This window comes from Euprymna scolopes, chromosome 2, assembly GCF_053919585.1.
Source record: "Euprymna scolopes isolate OS-2025 chromosome 2, ASM5391958v1, whole genome shotgun sequence".
Taxonomy (NCBI): domain Eukaryota; kingdom Metazoa; phylum Mollusca; class Cephalopoda; order Sepiida; family Sepiolidae; genus Euprymna; species Euprymna scolopes.
The window spans coordinates 14,122,351-14,139,200 of NC_136483.1; the positions used below are offsets into that span (position 1 = coordinate 14,122,351).

At 29.5% G+C, this 16,850-nt stretch overlaps 1 protein-coding gene across 4 annotated transcripts in view; it reads right to left on the reverse strand.

Moving 5' to 3' along the window:
* Positions 1 to 16,850, reverse strand: part of LOC145288846 (cyclin-G-associated kinase-like) — a 295,142-nt gene that overhangs the window by 1,926 nt on the left and 276,366 nt on the right. For all 4 annotated transcript variants that reach the window (XM_080136362.1, XM_080136364.1, XM_080136361.1 and 1 more), the window contains 4 exons: positions 14,791 to 15,960; positions 13,554 to 13,685; positions 6,691 to 6,885; positions 1,401 to 1,540 (listed from right to left, as the gene is read on the reverse strand). In XM_080136362.1, the coding sequence (XP_079992488.1) occupies positions 1,401 to 1,540; positions 6,691 to 6,885; positions 13,554 to 13,685; positions 14,791 to 15,960 (1,637 nt within the window). The remainder of the gene's footprint in view (positions 1 to 1,400; positions 1,541 to 6,690; positions 6,886 to 13,553; positions 13,686 to 14,790; positions 15,961 to 16,850) is intronic.

The following is a 16,850-nucleotide window of genomic DNA, read 5'->3' on the forward strand; positions in this document are numbered from 1 at the left end:
AGAATGGCTTTCTAAATAACGTAATTATTTCAACACGGCTCAATAAGTGCATGAGTACCTTTTATTTTCTTGAATAAAATAAAAACTACTCGACGAGAACACTACTGTTTTTGTTTATTTTTTTTTTTTAATAAAAAAATAATTATTAAAAAATTCCAATTGTTCAAACGTGCTTTTTGGGGATTTTTTTTTAATTACCAAATTTTTCATGTACATGCTTTAAAAAATGTTTCAAAATTATTTAATATTTTTTCACTTTTCATGTTATAAGCCTCTCTATACATGGCCTCATCGACGTGAGACCATTTTATTTTTCCTACTGATCACGATATGTACTTCAAAAAATCATATAACAAAATAATTCACAAAGTTCAAACCCAAATAAAAAATATCCATTAAAAAAAAAAAAAATATACCCAAACAAGCCAAAATAAAAATGCCATAATAAATAAGAAAAACTAGGCGCTCCTTAAGTCGAACTATATACAATATCAGAGCCGATGCGTATTTCGCTAGAGGGGTAGCACTCATGTACGTCCGCTGAAATTTTTTTTTTTTTTTTTTTTTTTATAAAAACACCAAAATGATTTATTATGAATTCATTTATTTGAATGAATAATTTCATTAAAAAAATTACAAAAAATACCAATTAAAACTCCCAAAATTACAGACACAAAAAATATCTTTGTAAGTTCATTTTTTATCATTAATGATGAACTCACAGAGTTTCTTATTAACATAAATCTATATAGATCTATTTTAAAACCGATTAAGAAATTAATCTGAAAAATATATTCTACTAGAAAAAAAGTAATTGTGGTAAGATTTAGTTTTGGAAATATAGTCATGGCAAGTGCTCGACTGAACTTCAATCTATGGTCCTCCCTCGCCAAACATTCACGAGAAACACTCGTCTAGCTAAAAACACTAGCAATAATTTCCCCCACTCTTTATCTGTGTTTAAACCTAAACGTGGATTCCATGAACAAAGCTTTTTTCTTAGAACTGCACATCTGTGGAACTCTCTTCCATTTAACTGCTTTCCAGCTGACTACAATATGGCTGTCTTCAAGTCCAACATAAACAAGTTCTTGATGAGCCGTTCCCCTTAAGTGATCCAATTAACAAATTTCCACTAACAATTACTACGTCACTGTCCCATTGACCATTATACACTTATTAACCCTTATCCTCGAGTGGCCTCTGAGCCTTGATAAGTGGTGACTCCTTTGTAAAAAAAAAAAAAAAAAAATCCTTTTTGATAAAGTTTCAGCACAAGGTTAGAAATTCAAAAAAGAAAAAATCAGTTCAATTTTTATACATTCATTATTTAAAAAAAATTCACAATTTAATTTTTTTCATAATGAATAGGTAGGTGTGTGCTTTTTCTCATTTCATACCTTTATTTTATCTGGATCCATTTCTTTCACTAATATTTCTTTTCTCATTTCACCAATCGTCCGCGGTTCGTTTGCTTTCTTCGAACTAAAATCTCCAAGCAAATCACCAAATGTATCAGAGTGAACTTTCGGCTTTGGTCCTTTAAAACAAAAGAAACAATTTTTTTGAGATTAAAGTTTTGCTCATCTCGATCGCAAATTGATTTTCAGCAAATGATCTTTCATTCTAACATGAACACGTTTTGAAGAAATATAAAAAAAAGTGCAAATTATTTTTTTTTTCAAATGCGGATCTAAATTTTAGTTTGGTTTTATGTATTCTTGTCAGAATTTCTCCAAATTAAAAACAACAATAAAGAAAAATCTGTATGATGGACATAGCCATGACAAAAAAAATATTGTATACCAAAAATCATGTAAATTGATCAAGTAGTTTTATTTTTAAACTAGCAGTACCTGTTGCCTGGAGGCATTTAAAAAAAATGCTAACTAAAAAAATATTAAATATTCATTTTTAATGAATATATGCTTAAAATTAATTTGTATTTACATGTAAACACCCAAAATTATAATTTGAGCTTTATTTCCATGTTGATTCTTTGAATCTCACAAATGAATGCAATTGCATTCTTTTGTATTTAAGTGATCAATAGGGATTTCCAATGTTTAGAATTTGTAATGTCATTATTTTGCCTGTATTTTATGAAGCTGTTTATAGGTATTGTTTATTAATGGATAAAATAAATATTACTTCAGCATAGATAATGGTAAAATTCCGAGGGATTGTGATATGTTTTGTTCAGATTTCATGGGGGGGGGGGGGGTACGAAAATAATTTTCTGAATTCTTTAACTCACACATGCAATGGAAGTATGAAATGTGGAATATGAACGGAACAGTATTGGAAAATGCTGAAGGCAATCTATTTTTGTTTTCTGTGAAGGAAATTAATTGTGATATTCAAAAACATTTTTTTTCTAGGAATAAACAGCAATGTCTGGTCTGATGTTAAACTTTACTAAATCAAGTTTTTTTTTTTCTTTTCTTCCAATCCAAAGTTCTCCAATTTTTGGACAAGTGGATGTTTCTCCACATTAAGAACTGACTTTTTGTCAAAATTTTGTCTTGTAGGGAGGCAAGTACAATGTGAAAATAATGTTATTTAAAAACCCATTCTAAACATGGGGATGATTGGGGCATAATGACCTATTCTGTACTTTCAGCTAAAAATTTAATGAACCCAACTACTGCTAAAAATTAAGTTAACTTGAAAATCATAACCTCTCCCTTTTGAGTATATACCCCTTTTTCCACTTCCCCAAAAATGTTACCAATGAACACAAGCACTGTTAAAAATTAATTGAACTTGAAAATCCTGAAAAAAAAAAAAAGAGTAAATTTTGATCATCTTATGCCCCCCCCCCTCCTCCCAAAGTTGAAACAATCTTGTAACTTTGTTGTAAATGATGCAAAAATATTTATAAAAAAGTTGCAGTAAAATATATTTAACCATAAATAAGGAATACTTTTATATATTTTAAATCAACTGTACCTTTGAAAATGATTTATTGTATAATTGTAAATACACATTAAAACAGTTAATTGCAGTTAAAAAAAACAAAACAAACTTTATGTGAATGACAATTTTTGTAAGAATTTAATGGGATAAAATAAGAAAAGAATCTTAAAAAATCATATTTGAATAATTTTATTCTTCGATAATAATTTCTAACAATTCAACTGTAATTTTGATATACAAAAAAAAAAAATAATGATTTATATAGAAAAGTTTTCAATCATGTAATTTTTAAATTGTACAAAATTAAAAATCAAAATGATTTCTATATAAAAGTTATCTTTCTTTTAATTCAGCTGATACTTTTGAGGAAACGATTTCCTTTGCAAAACAAGATGTAAAAAAGATCTTATTATAATTAGTAACAATTCCCTGACTTCAAATATCCGTAGGATTTCACATGAAGCAACATTTTATTTTCATTCTGTTTATTAAGGGATAACAAATTACAACAATAGCCAAAAAACAGATGAGGAAGAAAATATTTAAAAAAAAAAAATGGCCGACTTACAAAAATTTTAAAAGCTTTTTAATGAATTTCCAATAATTTTTCAGAGGAAAAAATTGAAGTGTATAATAACGAAGACAAAGAAAAATGCATATCCTTTTTTTTGCAAAAGTTAAAACTGTACTAATGATGGTTGGTCTGTAATGCTTACGTGTCAGATCATTAGTTCTTTCCATTTGTCACACAAATTTAAAATGAAAATCTTCAAAATAATAAAAATTTAATTTTTATTTTTTAATTTTATTTTCACCTCAAGCAAGGCACAGTGCCACTTTGATGTAGGGGGCTACTATCAGGGTCATAAGTTGCAGGGATGCTATGTAGGGAGTTAAGCAGCAAGATGTCTGTTCACATTACACTTGAACTTCTGCATGTCAGTACAATTCAGAAAGCATGAACCCGGAAGGGTGTTTCAAAGTCTAGCAGTTCTGGGAGGAAGACACTATTAGAGTAGAAGGCTTTCTGGCATCTAAAGATCAGTGTAGAGGTGGGATTTTGCTGCTTGTCGGGTTTACAAGGGCTTATAATTCATCAGAATAATCACCATTAAAATACTTGTAGAACAGGCAGAGAGATGCAACATCTCGTCGATGGGACAGAAGCTGAAGTTTAGATGACAGTTCAGAACCTATTAGGTTGGTGACTCTTTTGAACCTTGCCTAGAAGCGAGAGACTAGTAACAGATACACCAGCCCAAATATGACAACAATACTCCATACATGGGTGAATGGTGGCCTTGTAGAGGTACAGGATACTTTCAGGCGTAAGTAACTTTCTAACATGGGAGAGAGAGCCCACCTTCTTTGCAGCGGCCCTGGCAATGCTCCCAATGTATCTGCTCCAACTCGTATTCCCTGTGAATGTTAAGCCGAGGAGTTTGAAAGTACTTTCAGATAATGTATCTTTAGCCATAGCGATTGGTGGTTGAGAAGGTTTCTTGTAATTATTGAAGGAAACAAGCTTAGTTTTGGCAGCATTGAATGTGACCATCCATTTTTGTCCCCATTCCACCACATATTCGAGGTCTTCCTTTAGTGTTTCTGCCATTTCCTTAGATATGTGTTCATTTGTTTTCCCCTCATGTCCGTTATAGAGCGTGGTGTCATCAGCAAATATACCTATCTCTGAGACAATTTTATCAGGAAGGTTATTTATGAATATGAGGAATAATAAAGGTCCAAGGATTGACCCTTGAGGTACTCCCGCATTTATATCATATTGTTTAGATGTACGACCATCGAGGATAATTTGGATTCCTTATTTATTTAAGAAGGATTTAATTATGTTAAGTATTCGTCCAGTGATATCGTATGATCTAATTTTCATTGTGCCAAACCCTGTCAAAAGCCTAGGGCTGCTGCTGTACCCTCCCCTACTTTTTCCAGTGTATGGTATATATACGTTCAGAGATTACAGTTAGGATATCTGCTATAGAACAGGCTTGCTTAAATGTTGGTCAGTCAAAAGTAGAGGCTGTAAGGTGATGGACTAGAGCTTGGTTAATTATGGACTCAAATATTTTGGCAAAAAGCAGGAGGAGGTTAATGGGGAAATAATTTGATGGGTCAGTTTTTTTTGCTAGAATTCTTGTAAACCAGTACCACAGAAGCCGTTTTCCAGCAGTCAAGAAAGCAAGATTCATTAAACATTTGTTGTAAAGCTTGGAGAGAACTGGAGTTACCTCAGTGGAGCATTTTTTTAATAGCATAGCCGGGATGAGATTGGGTCCACATGCTTTTGAGGTGTCTAAATTTTTTATGATACAATGCACTTGAGAAAGGGTGATTTTCAGATCATCTAGTGTGTCTGCAAAGGAAAATCAGGGAGGGAGGAAGTGGTTTGCTGGGTTCAATGTGGAGTTTCAAGCAAACCGACTGGCAAGCATGTTAGCCTTCTCAGTTACCGTGTGAACAACCTTATTATTGTTGGATAGTGGGGGAATTGTCGATTGCCCATTATTTACTACACTGTTGAAGATTTTCCAGAAATCACAAGTTCCTAATTTCTGTGCTTCAATGCGTTTTCTGGTAGTTTCAGTATATTCTCTCTTGGCTGTTGCTATTTCTTACAATTACTTTTAGCTTCTATAAACTTTTGTCTTAGAAACAACTTCACAAAAATACATAAAAAATCAAACTTTCATAATTACCAAATAACTAATAACCTTTCTCCATCTCTTCTGAACAATGACAACAAAAAAATTAGAATATTAAATACACATTCAAATAAACAATGTTGAAAAAGGGAAATGCAGTAAAAAGAAAAAGAGTATTAAAAAATCAAAAGAGTATTAAAAAATCAAAAGAGTATTAAAAAATCAAAAGAGTATTAAAAAAGAAAAAGAGTATTAAAAAGTCAAAAGACGACAGATCAAACAAGTTTGATTGGTTGTTGGCTTACATGGCACGTCAATCATTGATGGATATTTGTATACTGAAACTATATGTATTTTAATTGGCTTGTAAATTTATTTGTTTTGGATACTTAGATTTTGTAAACAAATTTTCTATTTAACCCATAGAGAATTGGTGGGGGGTCCTAACAGGAATTTCTATTCTTGACCAGAGTGAACTTGAGAGTACTGATAATTAAGGCTTGGTTTGTTTTACAGCACATCAACCCTTTTCAATATCCTATAATGCTGAATTTGTTTTTTTTGATAAAAGTTTTTATTCTTCAAGTTGTTTTAAATCTTCAAATATTTATTAATGGTGTTTGGTTTGGTTGTTTTGTTTTTGACTTTGCAGAACCTGATTACTGTTTGCAAAGGGGAGAAACAACAATAAAGTTTTGTGTATTTTAAACCAGTATCTTCAGACTGTCTGATCTGGTAGCATCAGTATTGAAAATTAAAGAATAATTTCTAAGTGTTTAAATTGCACTTGAAGAACATGTACAGAACAAAAAGAAAGAATACTATGAAAAAGAACAAGTAAAAAAAACAAAAAAAAAAACAGGATTGAACATTGTATCATTGTTGGTTTTAGTATTATTATTAGACTGGGTTTGTGTTCAGGAGAGATGAAAAAACATAAGCTCAGTGTCTTCCATTTTCAAAAAAGTATGAATTTTATAAATGTTTGTAGAATCATGTTGAATGGATGACGAAACATAATATCATTCATTATGCCGAACTGCAGAAATAGATTGCCAAAATTGAAACCATCCGATTGTTTTAAATAATTCATGATTAAAGCAAATCTTACCAAATGGTTTTCGAGTACCACGATCATCTCTGTTACCGATCACACTGGCTGATGTGAAACCAGCTTTTGATTGCGGCTGAGCTGGCTGCTGGGGTGGGACTTGTTTCTTTGGCGACGGCGGAGCCTGGGATGCAGGAGGAGCTTGAGTTTGTTGCCAGCCGCCACTAGCTGTTGTTGGAGCACCACTAGTCGTACCTACAATATATATATATATACCCATCACATTTATTTACTTGTACCTACAATATATATATATATATATATATATATATATATACCCATCACATTTATTTACTTGTACCTACAATATATATATATACATCACATTTATTTACTCATACCTAAAATATATATATATATATCTCCCCATCCATCCATCACATTTATTTACTCGTACCTACAATATCATATATATAAATTCAACCAAAGCAGGTTGGGGAGTACACCAGACAAAATGATGTAGAAATAGAAATCTCAACATAGTTGAAGACAAAGGATGGAAATAATAATTTAAAATATCCATACAAAAAGGTTGATAACAATGAAACATTACTTAGACATAACAAAAATTCTATCATCATTGAACTATAAACTAGTGTTGGGACGATTAATCAGAATCGGAAAAATCAGAGCTTTTTGGGGTATCGGAATCGGGAAAATTTTAGCCTATTTTCCGATGCCAAAACAGATTTCTTTAATTATCCATTTTATTTTGTTTTTATAAAACGTCTTCCATTGCTTGTAGTAATAAAATAATATTTATTGATTTAAACTTCCAGTAAGATTAAAATCTCTAGATCACACCCTCACAAGTGTATTTTTAGGTTTGAGAAAATAGGATGTGTTTTACAGTAATCGGGACAAAATAATAACTTTAGAGTTAAAATATTTAGGAATTTATAAAGAATCAGAATCGGTAATTGTATCGGAATCGGAAATTTAGTACGGAATCTGGAAAACTATTGGAATCGTCCCATCACTACTATAAACACAAGTGTTACATATAATGTTAATATGATCATGCTTCCTGCCAATAACTAATGCATGTTTTTGCAAATTAACAGTTACTTTCATTGGATTTCAGAATTTCTTATATTAATTCTGACTATCTTGACTCTCACAAATCAGTCATCCTTTGAGAAAGTGAGCAAAAATTTCACTCACTTCTAGGAATTTTCCTTCATTGTAAACTTTTTCATGCACATTCTGTTATTGTTTTATTTTCTTATTCCTTGATATTTTCTTTCAACTTCCCTCAGTAAATATAGACCACTCCTGCAAGCTAACATTGTTGCTGCATTTTGATTAGCTGACTAAAATCCTATTCATGGAATAGAAGAATATTATTGCTGAACACTAAACAAACAACGGCTCTTAGCCCGCCATTCAGTAAATGGCATTCGCTTACAAAAAACTATGCTTCTAAAATTTCCATGAGTCTCTTTTTATGCATAAAAAAAATTACTTTGAAATAATTTTTCAGATATATATGTTCAATATTTGATATGCAAAAACGAATACTCACTATGATTTGTAATCATCTGATAAGACATCACTCCTAGAATGAATATTATTGATGATTGAAAAGTTTTTAATTATTCACAATATAAATCAAGTTGATTAGATTTTCAATGAATTGTATAAGAAATTTTTCAGGTGAAATCATTCATCTCAATAGTTTAGAAATGAAAAATTCAAATTTTCTAATATTTCCTTGTGATAACTTTTCTCAACATACATGCTCTTTGTTTCATTTTTTTTTAAAACTCTTAACATACTTTTTCTCTACACTTCAAAAATGATAATGGTCCATGTTAATTACAAAACAATATTCACTTCTGATATAACAAGAATTTAACTTTGTTTTGTACTATTTTCAACAAAAATCAGTTTGGTTTGGTTCAAATTCTGTAGAAGCACCAAAATAAAAAAAAAAAAATCCACACGCTGATCTTCTATCTAAACACAAAGTATTTGACAGACTTCTTAGTGTGTGTGTGTGTAGGGGGGGGGACAATTAATAATTTTTAAAAGACTATCTCTTTCACCTAAGAAAAAAAAAAAACATTTTTCTGCAACACCTTCCATTTTAAATGATTAGTTTGGTTAAAACTATAACAAAAAATCTAAATCAAATAATTTGATTAAAAAACAGTATAATTAAAATAATAAAAAGAGGGAAATAAAAACGAAACGGAAAGAACTGGCAATGTTGGATAAGTATATCTAACAATCTTTTATTTAAATTTAATAAAAAATATTTGTTTACTTTCAATCAAAGTTGCAATAATATTTAGTCAAACTATTTTACCCTGCATAGCATAATCTAAAATAATAACTGTACGACATAATATATAAAAATAACTGAATGACGTAATCCCAAAAAAAAAAAAAAAAAATAACTGCATGACGTAATCCAAAAAAAAAAAATAAATAACTGCATGACGTAATCTTAAAAAATATATAACTGCATGACGTAATCTTAAAAAATATATAACTGCATGACAATCTAAAAAAATTACTGCATGACATAATCTAAAAAAATAACTGCATGACATAATCTAAAAAAAATAACTGCATGACATAATCTAAAAAAAAAACTGCATGACATAATCTAAAAAAAATAACTGAATCACATAATCTAAAAAAAATAACTGCATCACATAATCTAAAAAAAAATAACTGCATCACATAATCTAAAAAAAATAACTGCATCACATAATCTAAAAAAAAATAACTGCATGACATAATCTAAAAAAATAACTGCATGACATGATCTAAAAAAATAATGTAATCTAAAAAAATATCTGCATAACGTAATCTAAAAAAAAATAACTGCATGACATTATCTAAAAAAATAATGTAATCTAAAAAAATAACTGCATAACGTAATCTAAAAAATAACGTAATCTAAAAAAATAACTGCATGACATGATCTAAAAAAATAATGTAATCTAAAAAAATAACTGCATAACGTAATCTAAAAAAAAAATAACTGCATGACATGATCTAAAAAAATAATGTAATCTAAAAAAATAACTGCATAACGTAATCTAAAAAAAAAATAACTGCATGACATTATCTAAAAAAATAATGTAATCTAAAAAAATAACTGCATAACGTAATCTAAAAAAAAAAATAACTGCATGACATTATCTAAAAAATAATGTAATCTAAAAAAATAACTGCATAACGTAATCTAAAAAATAATGTAATCTAAAAAAATAACTGCATCACATAATCTAAAAAAAATAACTGCATCACATAATCTAAAATAATAACTGCATCACATAATCTAAAATAATAACTGCATCACATAATCTAAAATAATAACTGCATCACATAATCAAAAATAATAACTGCATCACATAATCTAAAATAATAACTGCATCACATAATCTAAAATAATAACTGCATCACATAATCTAAAATAATAACTGCATCACATAATCTAAAAAAAATAACTGCATCACATAATCTAAAAAAAATAACTGCATCACATAATCTAAAAAAATAACTGCATGACATAATCTAAAAAAAATAACTGCATGACATAATCTAAAAAAAATAACTGCATGACATAATCTAAAAAAAATAACTGCATGATATAATCTAAAAAAAATAACTGCATGACATAATCTAAAAAAATAACTGCATGATATGATCTAAAAAAAATAACTGCATGACATGATCTAAAAAAAAATAACTGCATGACATGATCTAAAAAAAATAACTGCATGACATGATCTAAAAAATAATCACATGACAATCTAAAAAAATAACTGCATCATATAATCTAAAAAAAATAACTGCATGACATGATCTAAAAAAATAACTGCATGACATGATCTAAAAAAAATAACCGCATGACATGATCTAAAAAAATAACTGCATGACATGATCTAAAAAAATAATGTAATCTAAAAAAATAACTGCATGACGTAATCTAAAAAAATAACTGCATGACGTAATCTAAAAAAATAACTGCATGACGTAATCTAAAAAAATAACTGCATGACGTAATCTAAAAAATAACTGCATGACGTAATCTAAAAAATAACTGCATGACATAATCTAAAAAAAAAACTGCATCATATAATCTAAAAAAAATAACTGCATGACATGATCTAAAAAAAATAACTGCATGACATGATCTAAAAAAATAACTGCATGACATAATCTAAAAAAATAACTGCATGACATAATCTAAAAAAATAACTGCATGACATGATCTAAAAAAACAACTGCATGACATGATCTAAAAAAATAACTGCATGACATGATCTAAAAAAATAACTGCATGACATGATCTAAAAAAATAACTGCATGACATGATCTAAAAAAATAACTGCATGACATAATCTAAAAAAATAACTGCATGACATAATCTAAAAAAAAAACTGCATGACATAATCTAAAAAAATAACTGCATGACATAATCTAAAAAAATAACTGCATGACATAATCTAAAAAAATAACTGCATGATATGATCTAAAAAAAATAACTGCATGACATGATCTAAAAAAAAATAACTGCATGACATGATCTAAAAAAAATAACTGCATGACATGATCTAAAAAATAACTACATGACAATCTAAAAAAATAACTGCATCATATAATCTAAAAAAAATAACTGCATGACATGATCTAAAAAAATAACTGCATGACATGATCTAAAAAAAATAACCGCATGACATGATCTAAAAAAATAACCGCATGACATGATCTAAAAAAATAACTGCATGACATGATCTAAAAAAATAACTGCATGACATGATCTAAAAAAATAATGTAATCTAAAAAAATAACTGCATGACGTAATCTAAAAAAATAACTGCATGACGTAATCTAAAAAATAACTGCATGACGTAATCTAAAAAATAACTGCATGACGTAATCTAAAAAATAACTGCATGACATAATCTAAAAAAATAACTGCATCATATAATCTAATAAAAATAACTGCATGACATGATCTAAAAAAAATAACTGCATGACATAATCTAAAAAAATAACTGCATGACATAATCTAAAAAAATAACTGCATGACATAATCTAAAAAAATAACTGCATGACATAATCTAAAAAAATAACTGCATGACATGATCTAAAAAAACAACTGCATGACATAATCTAAAAAAACAACTGCATGACATAATCTAAAAAAACAACTGCATGACATAATCTAAAAAAATAACTGCATGACATAATCTAAAAAAACAACTGCATGATATGATCTAAAAAAAATAACTGCATGACATGATCTAAAAAAAAATAACTGCATGACATGATCTAAAAAAAATAACTGCATGACATGATCTAAAAAATAACTACATGACAATCTAAAAAAATAACTGCCTCATATAATCTAAAAAAAATAACTGCATGACATGATCTAAAAAAATAACTGCATGACATGATCTATAAAAAATAACCGCATGACATGATCTAAAAAAATAACTGCATGACATGATCTAAAAAAATAATGTAATCTAAAAAAATAACTGCATGACGTAATCTAAAAAAATAACTGCATGACGTAATCTAAAAAATAACTGCATGACGTAATCTAAAAAATAACTGCATGACATAATCTAAAAAAAATAACTGCATCATATAATCTAAAAAAAATAACTGCATGACATGATCTAAAAAAAATAACTGCATGACATGATCTAAAAAAATAACTGCATGACATGATCTAAAAAAATAACTGCATGACATAATCTAAAAAAATAACTGCATGACATAATCTAAAAAAATAACTGCATGACATGATCTAAAAAAATAACTGCATGACATGATCTAAAAAAACAACTGCATGACATAATCTAAAAAAACAACTGCATGACATAATCTAAAAAAATAACTGCATGACATGATCTAAAAAAATAACTGCATGACATAATCTAAAAAAATAACTGCATGACATAATCTAAAAAAATAACTGCATGACATAATCTAAAAAAATAACTGCATGACATGATCTAAAAAAATAATGTAATCTAAAAAAATAACTGCATAACGTAATCTAAAAAAAAAATAACTGCATGACATTATCTAAAAAAATAATGTAATCTAAAAAAAATAACGTAATCTAAAAATATAACTGCATAACGTAATCTAAAAAAATAACGTAATCTAAAAAAAAATAACTGCATCACATAATTTAAAATAATAACTGCATCACATAATCTAAAATAATAACTGCATCACATAATCTAAAATAATAACTGCATCACATAATCTAAAATAATAACTGCATCACATAATCTAAAATAATAACTGCATCACATAATCTAAAATAATAACTGCATCACATAATCTAAAATAATAACTGCATCACATAATCTAAAATAATAACTGCATCACATAATCTAAAATAATAACTGCATCACATAATCTAAAATAATAACTGCATCACATAATCTAAAATAATAACTGCATCACATAATCTAAAATAATTAATTGCATCACATAATCTAAAATAATTAACTGCATCACATAATCTAAAATAATTAACTGCATCACATAATCTAAAATAATAACTGCATCACATAATCTAAAATAATAACTGCATCACATAATCTAAAATAATAACTGCATCACATAATCTAAAATAATAACTGCATCATATAATCTAAAATAATAACTGCATCACATAATCTAAAATAATAACTGCATCACATTATCTAAAATAATAACTGCATCACATTATCTAAAATAATTAACTGCATCACATTATCTAAAATAACTTCTGCATAAACAGTTATTTTCACACAGCAACTATTTATGAGATTGTTGCATTAGCAAATTGACAAACATTCAATAAATGATTGCAACCTAACTGGAAATCTTACCTGGGAACAATCCAGCAAACGGATCCTTAGGTTGTTGGGGACTGGGCTGTGGCTGCTGCCATGTTGGTGCAGCTGGAGATGGTGTCCCCAGACTTGCTGTGCTACCAGGAGATTTCATTGAAGATAAATTACCTGCAATATTCAACCAAAACTTACCATTTTAATAACAGGAATCTGCATTTTTTTTTTTAAATATGTAAAAATCAGTTTTGACAGACAAACCAAACAAATATAAACCTTTTTTAAAATTTGAATTTAAATTAAAATGAATGTAATTTAAGCAAAACAATATTTTAGTCACAAAATATTTTTAATAAATACAATTCATTTTCTATTTTAATTATAAAATATTATTACTTGTAAAAAACGATTATCAATCAATATTAAAGTTAATTATATATTTAATAAAATATTATGTTTCTGATTTTGTAAATACGATTTTATAATTTGGATTTTTTTCTTTAAATAAGAATTAATAATTTGGATTTTTTTTCTTTAAATAAGAATTAATAATTTCGATTTTTTTTCTTTAAATAAGAATTAATAATTTCGATTTTGTCTTTAAGAATAAATAATTGGAATTTTTTTTCTTTAAATAAGAATAAATAATTTGGGTTTTTTCCTTTAAATAAATTTTTATTTGATTTTTCAAACTACTGTTTTCATTTTGGATGTTATTCTTATGCTTTGAATTTCTTTAGGTGAGTCTGGTTGAATTTGTGAATCTTTGTTAGATTCTCGAATTTGTACAGAATTTCAAACAGAATCCTTTCATTGATTTATAGCGGTCACTTGTTCTTGTTCCATCATCCATGACTAGATAGAAGTATTAAGTTGCAGTTGTATTCTTAGTATTGTCTGTACTGAGGATTGAACCTTCAACCTCCACAAGATTGTCACTTAAAACTAACATACTTAGCATTTTCATCCGTTGCACCATGGGTTCTTGCTGCTAAGAATACAATTACAAAATTACTAAAAACTTCTACCTGGTCATGGTTGACAGAATGTGAACAAGCTACTTCTGTAAAAGGTTCTTTTTGAAATGTACAGATTACTATTGTTGGCTTTGACGGGTTTTAATTTGTATGCACTCCATGACTCATAAAATAATGACGTGCTTAAACTGCGTTTTTATTTAGCAGTTATGGTTGAAATATTTTGTTTACATTCTTGCAAACAGGAAAGAGAAAAAAAAATTATTTTATTTTAAGGAGAAAAAAAGAAAAAAATTTACCCAAGTCAGCAAATGGATCTGGAGATTTTAGATTTTGAGCACTTTTTGCTGGTTTTGGTCCCTCACCCAAAATATTCATGGCCGATGCTGCCGAAGCCGTTCTTGGAAGGCCAGTGCTGCTCATATTCATGGATCCCAGATTTTGTCCGCCAAGACCCCCAGGAGCAGAAATATTTGGTAGATTAAGTCCTGATGGAAAGCTTGGATTCTTTTTAGGTAAACTACCTGGGAAAAGGTTGCTAGTAGAGCCACTTAGGTTGGAGCTACTTAAATTGGAGTTGGAGCCAGTATTATCCCAAGAGCCCATCAAATCAATCCCAGCAGTTGGGGAAGGTTGTGGCTGGGCAGGGCTTTTTCTACCATCCATTAGATTAAAAAATTCATTCTGCGTATTCGAAGATGACTGGAATGGATCAAAATTACCAAAATTCATTTGTGGCTCTTTGATTTCTGGTTTCTTCTGAGGTGACACCTGAGGCTGAGGATAAGTAGGTGTTGTGGCTTGCTGGAAGGGATCAAAAGTATCACCCAGGTGAGATCCTTGTGATGAAACGGACGTCTGATCACCCTTCCAGTCTGACCCACCCATCAAGAGATCAAAATTACTGACTGGTGCCGAATCATTTATGTCCAAAAGATTCATTTGTCCAGCTATCTTTTGACCGCTACTGTCATTGTTTGGTGATCGTCCACCTATATTTAGCAAATCAGCTGTTTGCTCTGGAGCTGGAGGGGCGGTAAATGTAGCCGCGAAACCGGCTTGACTATTCTCTTTATCTGTGGGTTGGGTGGGTTTATGCTGAGGTGATCCTTGGTGTTGGAAGGGTGTGGGGCTTGGCCCGCGTGAAATGTTGACCCGTGTATTTGACAATGTGGAAAAATCATCTTCAGCTGTATCTGTGTCTTCAAGAAGACTTTCGGATGATTCTTCTGGGGGTCTTGATTGACCACTGGGCGATGCACGGCCATTTTTTTGCCAGTCAAGGTTATCAAAGAATTGACTTTTGCCTACTTGTTTCGGACCAGACTCGGGTCTTTTTGGTTTTGTCTGTGGGCTGCTACCCAACTGGGGCGACCCTCTTCCAATTGAAGATTTACTTGGACTATCATTTGGAGTGTCAGATGAGCCATGACTGGAATGGCGCTGGAGAGAAGATTGTTCATACATAGCTGAAATTAAAACAAAAAAGAAGTTTTCCTTAATCTGATAACATGTTCAAAAAGGATTAGTTCAGTGAACAGATGAAAATTGCATCTCAAGTAAAAACTCTTTCATATACTTATGTATCATCACCAAAAATTAGGAAAAATTATTGAAAAGAATTTTAATTAAAAATAAAAATCAGTTTTTGTATTTTGCTGTTTATTATTACTAAGTTAAATCACAGACGGACTTATCTACAGTGTTGCCAATTTAATGGTTTTCTTGCCAGATTTGGAGATTTTGTTTAGAATCCAGTGAGTAAAATTTTAATTAAGCGTTCTTTTTTTCTGGAAAATCTGGAGAGTTTGATATCCACACACCTACAATTTAAGATTTCAAAAATAAATAAAAGCGCTTAAAAATACTTAAAAACAAACTCATCCAGGAAGGTAGAAAAGTAGCTTTTATTGCCTTTAGTAACAATTATTTGTTATTTGTTTCTTAGACCAGTTTTTTTCTGTTAATCATTAAAAAATTGTTATAAAATAGATTTCTCAAGATATGTTTTTTGGGGGAAGGGGCATTCTAGTCTATAGTTTTAAATAAGGATCTAAGAATTTCCCTTGTTTTTAATGTGGTGAAAATCTTGCTCCCCCTCAAAAATCTTTAATCTAAAAGGAGTTTTCTTTCACTGACCGAGAACAGAAAAGATAAAGTATAGTATCAGACGGATTCTATACTTTTGTGATATACCTTTTCGGGGTGTATTTGTCACAATCCTGGTTCACAGGACCAAATATATAATACATCTCTGGTGGGTTTTCATTGTATATATGGGCAAGAAAATGTGCACTAACCCTAAGTCCTGGTTGCTACACTTATCTTTGTCTCATAGTGAACCCTTCAAGGGTGACCA